The 17,071-nt window shown below is 40.5% G+C and overlaps 1 protein-coding gene across 25 annotated transcripts in view; it reads left to right on the plus strand.

Annotated features, from left to right (window-relative positions):
* The window catches only part of PLEKHA5 (pleckstrin homology domain containing A5), a 182,033-nt gene that overhangs the window by 101,246 nt on the left and 63,716 nt on the right, over window positions 1-17,071 (plus strand). For all 25 annotated transcript variants that reach the window (XM_077935272.1, XM_028746840.2, XM_077935257.1 and 22 more), the window contains 2 exons: window positions 10,929-11,012; window positions 13,132-13,252. In XM_077935272.1, the coding sequence (XP_077791398.1) occupies window positions 13,145-13,252 (108 nt within the window). In that variant the 5' untranslated portion in view covers window positions 10,929-11,012; window positions 13,132-13,144. The remainder of the gene's footprint in view (window positions 1-10,928; window positions 11,013-13,131; window positions 13,253-17,071) is intronic.

Consider the following 17,071-nt stretch of genomic DNA (forward strand, 5'->3'; position numbering starts at 1 on the left):
TGATAAAACAGACATCATAAGGAAAGGCTAACAAAAGATTTTTTTTCTTTAATGCCTCTCGGATTTCAAAAACATTTTTTTATTAAAAATGTCACTGTCCCAAGGAACCTATTTGTCAAATTTGCACTGTGTTGGTTATAGTCCCTAGGAAGATTACTAGGAACAAGGATTGGGGTATATGTTTGTTTAGTCGTGTTCGACTCCATTTATAGCAGGTAAGTAAGTAGTCCTGAGTGCATTTAGAACTGTAATGTCCCTTAATATTCTGAAAAGAGTTGTCATCATGAATCAAATTGAAGCACCCCCTCCTCCAGTTAAATAAGGCAGGAGATACCTTTGCTCCTTACTTCCCCAACTTGAACTGCTCAGTGTTATTGCTAGCCATTACTAAACAGCTGCTTCATGCCACTTCCAATGTGGGTGAATTTCAGTGGGAAGGGAAGTGATTTGTGCAAGAGCCAGATGGTCTCTTACAAGCTTAAAACAATTATCCCTTGGCATCATCCAGAGAATGAGGCAAGGCCTGAAATTATTTGAGTTTGGGACAATGTAGAGCATGTGTCCCCAAGCCAAACAAAGCTTCCATCTAAGAATATAAATTCAGTCTTGCCAATCACCATGACCCTCCAAAAGCAGAATTTAGAAACCCATCTAAGTAAGAATTAGTAATTCAGGTTCTCTGTTTAGTAGCTGATTAAGATCTTGATTATTCACTGAAGCCAAATGGTACTTAACCTTTTGGAACAGCTGCAGTAATAGCAAAGGGTCAACAGACAGTTGGGCTCATGTTTGCTTTTTACTGCTCTGCTGTGGTTCCAGGTATTCACATTGTGAGAGTCATTTTCTCATTAAAAACCCATAATTAAGACTAAATTTTATAACGTGATTCGTCCTGCTTATTTTCAAAGATGTTCAAGGAACTAAGAAAATGGTTGCCAAACTATGTACTTCCACAGTCCTTAAAGTTGGACAGCCTGTCTTATTTTCTTACATCTCAAGATGCCTTTGAGAGGCACCACACAATGTTCTGAGATACATTTTTTAAAGCATCATTGACACTGGAATATCTCCAGTCTTATTAATAGTTGACATGGATAAACTGAGCAGATCGTTTTAAAAATGTATCCCCAATTTTTTTTGTAAGATATGTGATGTATTCACTTTAACACTAGCTATGAATGCTCAACAATGACTGAATGACTGATACATTAATGGATTACATTGTACTTCAAAGCAGGCACTTGCATTAAAGCAGTAATTGTTGCAATGCCCTTTTATTATAGTTGTCATGTGTGCTGCATTCAGGTTCTTCTTTCAGGCTTCCCATACACATCTTATTGGCCACTGCTCATAAAATGCTGGCCTAGATGGTTTTTTGGCCTGATTGAGCAGAGCTTTTCTTTTTTCCTTACTGGCTGGCATGCATGAGTGTTCTTCCAGACCTCCTTCCCTAGCTTCCCATCAGTCTTAGCCAGCATGGCTAATTTTTAGAGTAGTCCAACAACATCTGAAGAGACACAGGTTCCCCAATCTCTGATCTATAATGCTTAGTTGCATTGCAATAAGCCATAAGTCATATGTATGGAAATACCAGAGACAGACCACTTTATTGTTGGCAACTCATTCTATTGTCATTTAAAGGAGTTTCTATAATACCTGTGGGGATCTATTCATTAAAGTCCATTTTAAAAGTATTACTTTCATATCCTCACAGTTGCAAAGATACCAGTGAGAACTCACTTTAAAACACCCAGCTATGTACATAAAATGTCAGCAAACCTCTTGAGCAGTCTTTGCTGAAACAACCTTGATCAATCCGTATTCTACAACGTCGAGGGCCTTCTGGTGGTTCCCTCACTGCGAGAAGCAAAGTTATAGGGAACCAGGCAGAGGGCCTTCTTGGTAGCATCGCCCGCCCTGTGGAACACCCTCCCACCAGATGTCAAAGGAAAAAGCAACTGGCAGATTTTTAGAAGACATCTGAAGGCAGCCTTGTTTAGGAAAGCTTTTAATATCTGAAGGACTATTGTATTTTAATATTTTGTTGGAAGCCATCCAGAGTGGCAGGGGAAACCCAGCCAGATGGGCGGGGTATAAATAATAAGTTGTTGTTGTTGTTGTTGTTGTTGTTGTTGTTATATTATTCAACAGCATCTAGAGCAGGGGTTGGCAAGGCTTACCGGGCATGGGCCGGATCACTCCTGCAGAGATCCTTTGTGGGCCAGACAGGTGGAGTGTGATGCCAGAAATCGCATCTGTGTATGCCTAGATGCCCAAAATTGTGCTGCACAGAAGCGATTTTCGGTGTCTGGGCATGCACAGAAGCAATTTACGGCACCATGGACATGTGCAGATGCGATTTATGGTATCTGGGCATGTGCAGAAGCGATTTCTGGAAGAGAGTCCCCATGTCGCACTGCGCCAGTTTAGCGCTGGGACTCGCCGAGCGGGCAGCTCGGTTCAGGGGCAGCTCATGGGATGGTTAAGCGACCCTCATGGGCTGCTTCCAGCCCATGGGCCTTAGGTTGCTGACCTCTGATCTAGAGAGCCCACAGGTTCCTCACAACTGTTATGGCAGATTTACATTATCATTTTTCATGCAATCAGCCAATCACATCAACTATCTCTATTGAAAAATGTCATTTAGAAGACAAATAGAATGGAAAAGTTAATAATAGATATAACAAATTGGAAAAAAGAATAAGTTGAATAAAAAGGCATGGAAAATGGAAACCAAAGAAGGGCAGGGGAAAGTCAAGGGATTCTGAGAATTCTAAATGTAAAGGTGATTGATATGTTTAAACTGAAACTTGTTATGTAAACTTTAATAGTAAAATATTTTTTAAAGAGAAGAAAGAAAAATGTCATTTAGCATCAGCGATAAACCGTTTCTGGTTTGTTTTCCTAATTAAATCAATTATGTGTATCATCACTGACCTCTCCTTCCCTGAATCTTGAGACACTTGCAGAGAACTCAAGAAAAGTTGGTTTGATTGTCTTTATTTTTGGCCTTTTCAGAAGATAGCTAGCTAGCTGGTGCGGCTACTTCCTACAAAAGCACAATAGGAAGAGGAGGAAGCTACTTGTCTCTTTCTCTATGGCAGGGACCACCACCGGAAGCCAGTAGGCACATTAGGTATTTTGAAAATGTCATGCCCACCAGTCACTGACTGTCACATCTAAAACAATGGAAAAAGACAGAGGACAATGAAGTGGTGTGGGTGTGACCCCTCCCCCATCCACTTCCCCTTTCAATGTGGGGAAGGGCATCAACATCAGTCACAGTGGCACTCACTCACTCACAGAGATAAGCTTTTTTCAGAATCCATGAGAGGGGAGTGTCCAATCTTGACATCCAGTGAAATGTGGACATGTTTAAAGGTGTGTGTGTTCAGCGCAGAAGAGACTGAGCCAATGCCAATAGGAACTGACCAGGGAGCAAACAGTCTTTCATGCATTGTGGATTTTTGAGGGAATATTGAGTGGGGGGAACCTTTCACAAACACTGTAGGAGGTACAGGTGGGCACACTGGCACATATGAACGCTGTTTTGGCATCCCTTGCTCTACAGGAAGAGAACGGACTTGTTATTCTTTCCTCTGTTTCTCTTTCTCTGCATTGGGTTGTTGCAAGAACTTGAAGCAAGCATGGCAAGGAGGGAATATGCAGGAAATAAGCCTCCTTTCATTTCTTCCCAGTTCTCTATGCAGGAAAAAATGGGAGGGGAATAAGACACTTCTTCATAGGTAAGAACAGGAATGTGGTTACCTCTCCCTTCCTGTTAGGTTGACTCTTTCTGTAAAAGCTGACCTAACATAGCACCTTCCTGGAGAACGGAGATGAAAGGGAAAGCAATTTAGCAATTTTAGGGAATTCAGCAATTTGAAGGAAGCATACAGTGCTCATCAAAGAAGAGAAGGGCCATCAGGTTTATCAAACTGTGTCTATCCCACCATGTGTGATGATACAAAATCTTTGTCTGGTTCTTGCAGTTGTAGAAAGACTGTAAAGATGCATGCAACCCTGGTGTGAATTTGTATTTCTCCAGGGGACCTTGGTCATCTATATTATCCTCCCAATGGGAAAGGAAGATTTTGCCAGACATCACACACTGATGTGTGAATAAATTACTGTCTGGTGGTGAATTTGCACATGTAAACTGCTCTTTAGGGCTTATATGTGATGTTGTTGTAAAGACATGTATGAAGTATCCTATCTACCTAAACAAATAAATACTAGATTTTTTTCAAACTCTGGCAAATACACTGCAGTAAAATAAGCGAGTGATCAGCCCTACATTGAGAGAGAACTCATTGATTGCAGTCTCCTATCCATTTTCCTGGGAATAAGCCCTATTAAATTCAATGGGACTTACTTCTGAAGATGTATATATTGGATAGTTTTGTAGCTATCTTTCTGTTTTGAGGGACCCTTGTGCTAGAAGTTCAGAGATATGTGTCTGGGGTGACATTTGAGCACACTGTACTCTTCCTTATGTGTCTATACAGGTGTTTTGTTAAGGATTAAGCTGCCCAAACTTTGTATTCCAAGTCTTACATTTATTGTTAAGCATTTGGCAAACTGGTCCCTTGAATGAAGAAGTAAGCCTAACAAGATTAAATGGCAAGCTGCCACTTCCTTAGATTATATTCCTCAATTCTCTCCAGCAAATTGGGAATCTATTATCATGGGTGTGCATGTGAAATTGTGTGGGAGCCAGAGAGATGATTAATGTGGATTTCAAAACTTGATGTTCAACAGCTAAAATGAGTACCTTTGTGTGAGAATTCAATTACTTTGGTATTCCTTATAATGTTCTTTTGTTACCTTTCTAGTTAAGCATTCTAATTGGGGAGCCTGATAGTAATCCACGTTCCAGGAAAACCTTTTCTGCACAAAGCTTTCAAACTGTTTTCTTAAATAGATTAATTGGGGGAAAAGTTCATATGTTCAGCTGAATGCAAATGCTTACATATGCAATGTGGAGTGACATTTTCTGGAAAATGGAAGGAGCTTGTGCAGCCACAGACCACATCCTTACTGGTAGTAGATATGAATATATTATATTACATTTTTTTTCCTGTCTTCAAGCAATATTTTATTAGCTTTCATCTATTGTATTTGTCTTATTGAAAAAGAAACATTGGGACAAAGAACAAAAATAACAAGAAATTTTGCTGACTTTTTACTCCTTAAGGAATGGAAAGTTTGGTGAGCTGGGGTTTGGTTGTGTTGGCTCCTCTTGACTCTCCCTTCTTAATTTTAAGCCTCACATTCCTAATGAATTTGTAAATGGAGGAGGGCTACAGTTGTGTATTTATTATTATATGAAATTACTGTAAAAACAGTGAAATGTCTTTGTGGTATTTAAACTAACATACAATTTACTTCTGGAGTAAATGTGGAGGGAAATATAAAATGTAGCGAGTATTGCAGGATTAATAGACAATACTTTCGGAAAAATTATCCTTGTTTTCTTAATGAAAATTATACTTAAACTCATTAAGCATATGGAGGCGTCCAGTTGTCCCCTGTGGAAAGCAGAAGTCTTTGGTCTGATCTAGCAGTGCTGCACTTGAGCTTTAAGGATTAACCCTCCAAGCTACCGAATATCCCCAGGCACCCTTTTGCTTTACTGTATCTTGTTTAGGTGAATGGTTGCCATGCAGTTACTTATACGGAATAAGTAAAGCATTGAACTTGGGGATATTGTCAAGGTGAGAGTGAGTTACCCAGGCCTTGCGTTCAGGGTTCACACCTGAGGAGTGCAATGTGTATTTGCCTAAGGACCAAGGATCAAAAAGAAGAGTAGAGCATCTGCTCTGCATACAGAAGATCCCAGGTCAATTTCTGGCATGGCCAGGGAGGACTGGGAAGGTCCCTGACAGACACAAGGGAGAACTGCTGCCAGCCAGTATAGACAATACTGAGATGGATGGTGGTCTCTCTTAGTGCAAGGCAGTTTCCCATATTTGTGTGTTATATAGGTGCAGCTGCAAGGAATTTGGACTCCAGTGTCTTGTGCTAAAATGCAATATTGAGTCAGTAGCCTCATAACTAAGAGCCTGCCGGTGAAAGGATTTATGATGTGAGCTGTCACTTAGTTTCTGGTGAAGACATGTCTTAGTCAGCTGTGCATTTTTGAAGGCTTCATGTGCCTGTGTGTGTGTGAGTGAAGTGCACCACTTACATATTGATTTGTGGCAGAATAGTCTTGCATACCAATTAAATACCTTGGAGGATTGTGGAGTTTTGGATCTATGATCCTATTTTTGAGAGCTTGCCTTCTGTTCTTAATTTGTTCATGCTACCAAATATTTTATGTAATGACCTTCGATAACGGAAAATATAAAAATGCATCTCTACATTCATTTATCTCTTGGGTTCTTTAATTCTTCATGTTGATGATATATGAATTTACTAAAAGAAAGCTGTTTAGCCCAGGGAATGGTAGTCTAAGTGGGTTTTATATAATTTAAAAGGGTATATAGAAATGAGAGAATAAATGCTTACTTTTTAGAAGAGGGAATTCTAAACTTGCTTTGAATTCTAGGCAGGTAGAATTAATTAGCCTGCAAGAGAACCTTCTAGAATTATGTGCTGTGCAATGAAGCACAGAATTGGGCTGCAGTTCACCTAACAGAGCAAGCAAGGTGTGTCGGAAAGCTTTTGAATTATTTTTCTTAGGAAGCTTTAGGAATGTCTGTCTAGAATAAGAGCACAGTGGAAAGTGGAATTGCAGTTTTGAGTTGTGCAAGTGGAAGACGAATATTCAAATCAAAAGCTACTTGGTTACTGTTAATTAGTGAAGTGATTGCCTCTGTAGCCTTACAGTGAAGTTCTTTGTGGGTCACTGAGTTGTATAGTTAACTATAGGTACTCAGATTGAGGGTGTTGTTTTCAATATTGATTTCACCAGTATAGATTCTGGTTATAAACAAATGCCTTTTATTCTGTGAAAATGAGAATTGTGTGCTGACGTTTCTGCACTGCTGAAAAACTGTTTGAATACATACACTAAAATAGTGAAAGAAATTCAGCTTTCAGGGAACCAAAATAACCCTGTATGCACACCCATACATGTATTTTAAAAAAGCAGTTTTACTGAGTGATTTGGATCAATATTTGAATCAATCAGCATGCATTAACATATGCCCTTGAAATGCCCTTGAACTGAATGTGTCAGACTTTGCATCTGAGTACGTCTTTGGGCCCAAATCTGACATATAACCCAGTCTTTCACATGTTTACTTAGGAATCCTACCCAGTTCAGCAGGGCTCCCTTACAAGTACCTATGCATACGATTGCAATCTTCTACTCTGAACTGTAACATGCGTTGGCTGCTTTCTCAGAGAGAGATGCATGTTTGTCTGAGTGTTCAGCATCTGCCTCATAGGTGGATAACATGACAGCATTCATTCATCCTGTAGGCACTGTGCTGTCATTGTACCCACTTCATGTCTTGTGATGTGACAGAATTCCACCATGCAAGATGGGTGAAGTTTTTCTGGCTTCTCAGTGGCCTGAAGTGAACACATCAGCAAGTTTCTCCACATTAAGGGCCTTTTTCTTCCATTGTTTTAAATTGGAACTTTGTTTTTGAAAAGCCTCCTTCCATGGTTTTTAAGGCAGCTTACAGTAGACAATAAAGCAGACAAAATTACAATAAAACAGGGAAATCACCCTCTTTGCAACTGAGAAAAGTCTGTGCATTCCACATTTATCCTTCAATGTTGAGGAAAATGTGGCAGTACATAACAGTTGATCATAAAGAAAGCGGGTTTTCTAAGAACAATTTCTCTTACCTTTGGTTTGTTTTTGCAATATATTCTCCCCTTGCCTTAAAAATCTACTTGCTCTTTCACACACACACACACACACACACACACACACACCCCTCTACTCCTCTTTTAAAATGGTGTTGTCAAGATGTAGCACAGAAGCTACTGTTCCCAACAGTAAGCACAGGCTGTCATCCCAGTCTTCTTCTGGCAGTGGGTGTATTCATGGCTGTCATGTAACTAATGCTTTGACTTGTCATGTTTCTGCTTTCAACTGTGTGCAGACTTCAGAAGGCCGGACTGCTGTTGAATTCTGGAACAGTGAGGTTAAATGAGCATAACAGCAAACACCTAGGATTACCTTCCAGCACCCAGGCATGAATGAGGAAAGTGGGGACAAACTAGTGCTGTACCAGAAATGGAAAATTCAAATAGCACCCCCTCCTAATTAGCACGCCACATAGTAATATATTTAGGACAGCTTTCATTCATTTCAGTGGAACTTACACTGGAGAATTTTACTCTATGGAACAGATCTGCCTGTCTTCTATTCTCTTGCCATTTATGTCATGCAAAATCTGTGGCTACCTTGCCTTGTGTCATGGTTGGGTCAGCTGCGTGTGAAAGAGACCCTGATTTCCCACATTCCTATTTGTGGTTTTGAAATTTCTGAATTATTCCATCCTAGAAGAACCATAGTGATGGAAAGAATATGCTGCTCTTTATTCCTGATGCATATTTTAGGTAACTCTTTACAAGAGATAAGATTTGATAAATTTCAAATAAGTGAAAATTGGACCAATACATGAACCACATCCATATTGTTCTAGACTAGAACACTATGTGTTTTTACAAGTTAAGGATTTTACAGATTTTAATCCTAGGAATTGATTGATTTTCTGTTCCCCTCTATTAAGAAAACATACATACACACACAACCAAATTGAACAATTTCCACATAAATCATAATACAATCTAAAAATAAAGATACAAAAAAAATCAATAAAAGCAGCATCCCCAAAAAGACACAATATCCTAATCCAATATTCTGTCCAGCAGCCTCTGTTTTTGTAGCTGGAGTCAGTCAGGGCTCCGCCCTCCCAGGCCAGGGTGCATGTCTTTCAAGACTCACAGCCAAGATATTCAGATTATACTCAGGTTGCAGAAGCAGTTTCCCAAAAGAAACTTAATCAGGCATTAAATGTAAACACATGACAATTGTGATTGTTAGCCAAGTTCAGTGCCAGGGCTGATGTCGCCCCATTTTTTATGTATCATAGTAGGCATTGTGGGAACCTTTAAATCACTGAACATTGCCTTTCTGCATAAGGGATGTAAGTTCTAAAAGAGACTGATTGTTCACCCCTTTGCATTTATTATAAGTGGTATTTATCATGCTTCTTGCCAAGGAACAAAGCTTTTAATTTTGTACTGTAGGTTTTTGTGTGGAACGGGACTTATGATTAGAGCATGACTGTGTGAAATTGCAAAGTGATTAAGATCTAAAGAGTTTTAACAAAAGTACCAACCAGGGAATTGCTAGGATTATCTTGCTGAAGGTAAGTCTCCAGGGGTTTTTGAAGGTGAGCAGCATATCAAATGCAGATTTTTATTTAAATGACTAAGCCTGAATAGTGTGGCAGAAAAGTTGGTGATACACAATCATAGTGCAATGCAGGTAAATGTAAAAAGGTAAAGGACCCCTGGACGGTTAAGTCCATTCAAAGGCGACTATGGGGTACGGTGCTCAACTCGCTTTTCAGGCCGAGGGAGCCAGCGTTTGTCTGCAGACAGCTTTCCAGGTCATGTGACCAACATAACTAAACTACATCTAGCACAACGGGACACCATGACGGAAGCCAGAGTGCACAGAAATGCCATTGATAAGTGCCATGCACAACTTTGCAAAACACTGGAAAATGCTAGACTGAATTTTTCCAAGTAGGATGTCAACCCGAAAAAGACTTAAAATTCTGATTTCAATACAAGTGTGTTGCAGAGTTGGGAGCACTTTCAATCAGTAAAACAAAAATGTGAATCAGCCTTCTAGTTTTCCTAAAGCGTCAAAACATTACTAGTATATTGGCCTTGTTGGCATGTAACAGTAAGCCCAGCCATTAGGCTGGTACCACGGGGTGGGGACAGGGGCTGCAGTTGCTGTTTGTGGTTTGTTCGGAGTGAAGCAAACAATAATGAGCTTGGGGTGAGTACAGCAGGAGTGGGGGAGCAGCAGAATAGGCACCTCTTTCTCCCTGTGCACTGGCATGCTTGCCTTAGTTTGAGCTAGCATTTCACATGAACAAAGGCATTGTAAGCAATCCTGGCAAGGTAGGCTGATTGTTATCTACCTGTTTCCAGTAAGGAGGCTGAAAAGGTGTGACACACAACAAATACATGGCCCGGATGAGAATTGAACCAGGGCCTTAAAGTTAATACACTTTCTTAACCACTGTGCTCTGCCAGCTCTACCAGTGATATCCGGGTTTCTGCGCTTCTTTATTACAAATATTTTTGTTTTTTGCTTGCTGGCACACACACATTTAATGCATGCATATATTCTTTTCTCCTCTAAGTATGTATGTATATAAACAGGAACTGGCTTCTGCCATACAAATCTGAATAGGGGATGTATTGATGAGGAATATGATCAACTTGATCAGTCTGTGGCAAACCAACTGACTTTGAATTCTTCTTTCAAGACCCCCCCTCTTAATTCAGTAATGATATCTGCCCTCCCCCTAAGATCTGCCTTTACCTTTCATGTAGCCCAGCGCGTAGTCCATCAAAACTTGTGTTGATAGCCACTGCTCACACTGGTTATATTCATTCATGGGTTAAAACATTAGCCTGCAACCTTAAAAAAATAAACTTCTAACTATATCCAGGCTTAATGTGGATAGAGAGGGAATGCTTACCACAAATGTTCTATGCTAAGCTCTAAAGGATTGCCAAACGCTTGAGTTTAAAAATAAAAATATCCTGCCTCAAGTATCATCAGTTGTTGTTACTGTATCACTGTGAGAAGCTGCACGTATGCACTAATTAATGCCATAATGAATCTGCCTGCCTGCTGTCTTGGAATTTTGCAGTTGTGCTTAGAAAAGAGTAATGTGCTTATATATTTCCTCTACTTTGTCTCCCCACAGTCACAATGAACGAAAAGTGACTTGCAAGCATCCAGTCACAGGGCAGCCATCGCAGGACAACTGCATTTTTGTTGTGAATGAACAGTAAGTGATTGTTTTGCTCAATGAATACAGAATTTAACAGTTATTCACATTAGTGTGGACCTGCCAGTCAGTTGACCAGTCAAATATTGTCAATTGACTGGCCAGATGACTGCATGTTATTTTTCAAACATTCCAAGTAGCCAAGAATGCCCTTATGTAGGTCAGTCTGTCTTTTATATTACATAATGTCCATAATGTCATGACCTCATAGCAAAAGAAAGACTGAATACTTCCTTGCTTTCCCTGCTTTTAGGAAGTGGTCCACAGACATGCATATGTGCACATCATAACAGTTGGGTAAAAATTTTATACTAGGCACAAGATACATTTCTACTAAATTAATGTTTTAAGTTGACTTATTTTAATTGTTGAATGTTTTCTGTATATTTCTGCTTCTTGCATTTTAAATCAAGTTGTAGGATTAGCATGTTTTTGTTGTTAATTACATGTTCAGTAGAGAATTTTTTAAAAAGAAGCAAGGCCTGGGCAAAAAGTTTAGAATTTAAGCTTTTTAAGTTTGAAACTACTCCATCATGCCTTTCCTTTTTGGGTACAGGCATGTTTAGAACCATTCTGTTTGCTTACCGAGAGGGTGAATCAGTTTTGGTGAGATCACTATGCTGTACTATACTGCACTGAGTAGGGAGCCTTTGACCCTCCTGATGTTGCTGAACTACAACTCTCATAAGCTCTGGTCATGGGTCCGGTTTGCTGGGGCTGACAGGAGTTGTATTTCAGCAACATCTTGAGATCCCCCACTCCTTACTTAACTATTGGTCAATGAGACATTGCTGCTGTTCTATTTGATTCTCCCACCCCACTCCATTTGGTCGTCATTCATTGTTCACTAAAATGAAGCCTGAATGAGTGTCATCACCACTGTTGCCATGTTATAGCAATCAGTGCCATAACTGGTGCATTTATTTTAAACCGAACATGCCATAATGGCTGGAACACATAAGATCCAGTACTAAGTTACTGACGCTCCCAACACAATCAAGATACTGTTATTCTCCTGGGTTGTGGAAGGTGATTAAAAAGAGCATCCTCATTATTTAATCCCCTCCCCCCTCCCCAATATCACAAGACCACATACTTTTCACCAGTTCATCCTCTCTGTTCATTTTGTGGATGGCTTAGTACACAATCAGTTTGCTGTTTTCCCCAGTCCAAACTGTCTCAAGCTTGTTTTGAAGCTCTATTGTCTACTGTCCAGCATATTTACAGATCAGACTTCAGCTTTGCTCTCTTGGCCTGACTTCTGCTTTTCCTCGCATAGCTTCTCAACCCTGCTCCTCCTAGATTCATTTGGCTTACCAATATTTCCCTGCTATCCTCTTGACTTCTCTCTCCTTCTTTTGACTACCAGCATTTCCTTATTTGTCTCTGGTGATTTTGCTGTCATTCAAGAAATTCAGATCTTTAAAAAGAGCAGAGTAATTAAGTTTAGTTGTAGTTCTAACAGTATCAATAATATACTTGTCTGCCTGGAGCAATACTTGAGGTATAGAGATTGGACTCTCAAATAATGCAGGAGGAATGGAAGTCTTGCCAAGCTCTTGATTGCTCTAGGCATACCTGAACTCATCCATTGCAAAGGCTTACAGCTACAGAGAATCAACCTGTAACTTCATTTTGCATAGATTTTCTAAGCTTTTGTATGCAGCTGAGTTACTAAAGTGGTCAGTCATTCTGTTAATACAGGTTTGTGTATCCAGGAGAATGTGCATACCAAATTCATCCAAGCCCTTTCGTTCTTTTCCAGTACTCATGCAGGCATGAGAAGGTAGTGCTGGAAGTAGGAGAAAGAAAGGCAGGAGATCCTCTGGAAAAGAAACCAAAAGCTTCACTATCCCTTAGGGATAATGTCATGCATGTATGTAAACAAATTGTCTAGATTGCAGTTGTTCTATTTTTAGAGACTGATCTATTGAGAATCGACAAAGCATAATTTGACAACATAGTTTTTTCTTTTAAAAATTGCACAATTCTGCTGCAGCATCTGGGAAATTGTATGAATAGCATATATACCCTTTACGAAAGGACAGCTACAGATGCTTTTTTAATAGCAGTCTACATACACAGCAGGTTCTAGTCTTGTTGCATATTCTATTTTCAGGACTGCAGCAACTATGTCATCTGAAGAAAAGAAAGACCGGCAAGTAAACATGATAGGTGAAGCTGCACACTATAATTTGACATCGGATTATGCTGCACATCCAATGAGTCCTCTGGGCAGAGTAAGTTACTACATCCAACATATATTATTTATTAGTCTACAATTATTCAGCTAGTTGGTAAAGCATGGCACAGAGAAACAATTACATATACATTTCGAGACAATCAACTCATTTCTAGAAATATCCAAAGCTTGTTTGTATGCTTTCAAGGCACTTGGACCTGTGATTTTAATTTGAAATAAAAAATGTCTGAAAACATCAGTTTTCCATCTCTTAGATGAGATACCTTCCCAGGTTGACTAGCTCCATCTGCCCCTCACTTCCCTCTACAGCAAGTGCAGAAACAACCTTGTTGACCGTTGAACCAATTCTTGGTTTTGTCCACTCAGTCTGCCAAAGCCTGTTTTTGCATGCAGGTGCAGTCCGTAATTCACAGAGGGTTTGGGACCCTTTGGCTACCCTCACCTGGTTTAGCCAGCCAGTTGAAGCCATTCCCAACATGTGGCTGCTGTTGCTTGCCGACAGCTTCTAGGAGTCACAGGTGATAGCTGAGTGCAGGGTGGGGACCAAAGATGTATAGGCTACCTCAGAAGGAGCATGACATGTCCCTTATCAGAGGTACTACCCCTCCCCTAACACTCCATACACATTTAAATATGTATGACTGAGATAAGCATATCTACTTCCTATGTTTCCTCTTTGTTGAATTTTTGACTGTAATGCCTTCATGGCAGGAACCTCTGGCACTTCATTTGTGTGAGTGGCATTCACAGCCTGGAGTTATAAAAACAAAATAATTGTATATGCATCTCCAGGTGATGCACTGGGTGAGAAATTTTGTTCTCTAGCTCATTTGGATTTTATACCACCTACAGTGCAGGATTAGAGCTTTTTTGTGTCCAGATTTTAATGTTGACATCTGGGCATTCTCTGTCTTTGGCAGCTTATTCCCTCATATTACAATCTAATGAGATGGGAGAGTCACTTTCATGGCTGAAAGTGTCCACATGAGAATGATTGATACTTTCATTTAGCTCACAGAAAAAGCACTTGTGCTGCTGGGCCACTCAACACATGCATCTTTTTCTAGTGTGTTAATTGTTCCCATATGATAGTTTGACACAAATGAGTGCCTCACAGAAACGTCCCTATACTTTAAATTGCAGCATGAGGTCAAGCTCTGTTTCCTCTTCTGCTTCTGTAAATAGCCAGAGCCTGCGTGGCTGCCTGCTTTTATATTATATTTCCAGTTGCTGCTGGTGGTAATAAAGAATGAAGAGAAACGAAGGATTGTGATTTCTCCTTGGAGATCATTAATGTGCCTCAAGTTCACTGCTATCCTGTAGCCATCTTTTGCTTTGAAATGTTCTGCCACAACTGATTGATTAGATGGGCTTAGTTCATTTGAAACTGTATCAGCTGTGCGGTGGGGAGATGGAGTTTAGAAGGTTCAATGCTCTTGTTCAGAACAAACCTGAGACCCACTTCCTAACTCTTGTAAAGAAAAGTGTGTGTTCCATTCACAGCTGTGGGGGGAAAATAATAGTATTTTTATCTCCAGTGTGTGTCTCATGAAACTCCATAAAGCTGTATTCTTCCTATGACTGCCCATCAAAATAAGTTATTGTGCTGCTTTTTCTTGAATTCTGAGTTTAACAAAGTAGTAAAGCAAAACATATTATGGCTGTTCTTCAGTGGATGAGGTTTAAAATACATTTCAGTTCTGCAGAGCTGCTAACCAAACAGATTCAACAATTGTGCTCACACGCTGCCACCCCTGTCATGGCAAGTTGTCAGACGGGGCTGCAATACAGGAGCTGCAGAGAGGGACAGCTGACCTCCACTCTTGGTGATTTCTGCTCCTTCCACGCCCCCAAATGTGGGTGGAAACTAGTTTTTGCCTCCAGTGGGCAATTGGAATTTTTGAAATGCAACAGGCAACATAGAGAAAGCCAGCAAGACTCTGCTCACCTCTAAGCCCTTTAGTTTGTCATGGACATTGTACTGTGTTTCAAGGGTGCAACATAGGACCTTGTCCCTTGCGACTGGGCAAACCCTGGTGACCACAGGTACTATGCTTAAAGCTTTGGGCTTCTGATTCTTGACGATAAGTTCTGGTTGAACTCTGAACTTCTTGTTTCTGTTTGAAAAAGAGCTGCATGGATTATAATTGAAACCTTGCCCCCCCATACAGTTGCTCACCGTTGAAAGTTAGACTAGTGTTCACCTTACCTACTTTCATGAATGTTGGCACTCATGACAGCAGCAACACACTGTCAAGTAGGTCAGGCGTAAAATGCAACTGACATCTAATGTGCAACCAAGTGGGAATATTTTTTCATTAGTTTGTCAGCGTCTCATCCTCTTGATGAGCGAAGGCAACAGCACTAAATAAACAAAGTACAAAGGGGGCATGCTGTAATGTATACTTGTACTGTATTGGCTGTATTATCCTCCCTGTTGTATTAATCAGCATGACTTACAAGGATGATACCCAGTGAAATTATTATGACCACTGTGGAAGAGTGTGTTCATATGAAACACAACAAGACTAGAAGAGGTGATTCGTAGTTTCTGGGAGGAGTAGGAAAAACTTAGATCTAGATCTTTGGAGAAGATGTGTTTTCTAGATTATATCTGCAGTGCCCCAGTTCATACATTTGCAGCAATGGAAGGTGGATATGTGGAGCAAGTCTCTGCCCCTGAATATGATCTGGGCCCTGGCAAATCTAGACAACATCTTAAAAAGTAGAGACATCACCTTACCAACAAAGGTCCGTATAGTTAAAGCCATGGTTTTCCCAGTAGTGATGTATGGAAGTGAGAGCTGGACCATAAAGAAGGCTGATCGCCGAAGAATTGATGCTTTTGAATTATGGTGCTGGAGGAGACTCTTGAGAGTCCCATGGACTGCAAGAAGATCAAACGCATCCATTCTTAAGGAAATCAGACCTGAGCGCTCACTGGAAGGACAGATCATGAAGTTGAGGCTCCAATACTTTGGCCACCTCATGAGAAGAGAAGACTCCCTGGAAAAGACCCTGATGTTGGGAAAGATGGAGGGCACAAGGAGAAGGGGACGACAGAGGATGAGATGGTTGGATAGTGTTCTCGAAGCTACAAACATGAGCCTGACCAAACTGCGGGAGGCGGTGGAAGACAGGAGTGCCTGGCGTGCTCTGGTCCATGGGGTCACGAAGAGTCGGACACGACTAAACGACTAAACAACAACAACAACAACAACAGACTAAAGGCAAGCACCTATGGTTGGATAACCCTCCTGGTTCGCAGCAGCAGGTATACAGTGCCTTGTAAAGTTTGTACAACAAAACAGAGCCTGATCATCACAGTCCCCAGCCCCCCTAAGAAGAGGTTGTGTATGACTGGGTAGGGGTGGGAGCAAGGATCCAAAAACCTAGCCTCCTTTCACTGGCTTTCCCAGTGCAGAGACCCCAGCCTAGGAAACAGTTCTTTTTTACTTCAACAGAAGAAAATCAACGAGAAAATACCCAAATGTATTTTCTCTCAAAAATGACCTGACACGTTTCAAACTTGACAAGTCATATCTATATATAATTTCATTTTTAAAACATAAAAAAGAGGCAGCTTTCTTTATTCACCTTCCATCTTTCTAAACTTTTTTTTAGAAATATTTTTTGGTCACAAATTGGTGAAGCTCTTGTTTCTGGAATGCATATTAATTCATTCCAGTGTGATGGTACTGAACACTTGCCTATACTGTAAAGAGTACAGGATATAATGCAGGCATGGGCAAACTCAGCCCTCCAGATGTTTTGGGACTACAACTCCCATCATCCCTAGCTAACAGGACCAGGGTCAGGGATGATGGGAATTGTAGTCTCAAAACATCTGGAGGGC

Source organism: Podarcis muralis, chromosome 10, assembly GCF_964188315.1.
Source record: "Podarcis muralis chromosome 10, rPodMur119.hap1.1, whole genome shotgun sequence".
Taxonomy (NCBI): domain Eukaryota; kingdom Metazoa; phylum Chordata; class Lepidosauria; order Squamata; family Lacertidae; genus Podarcis; species Podarcis muralis.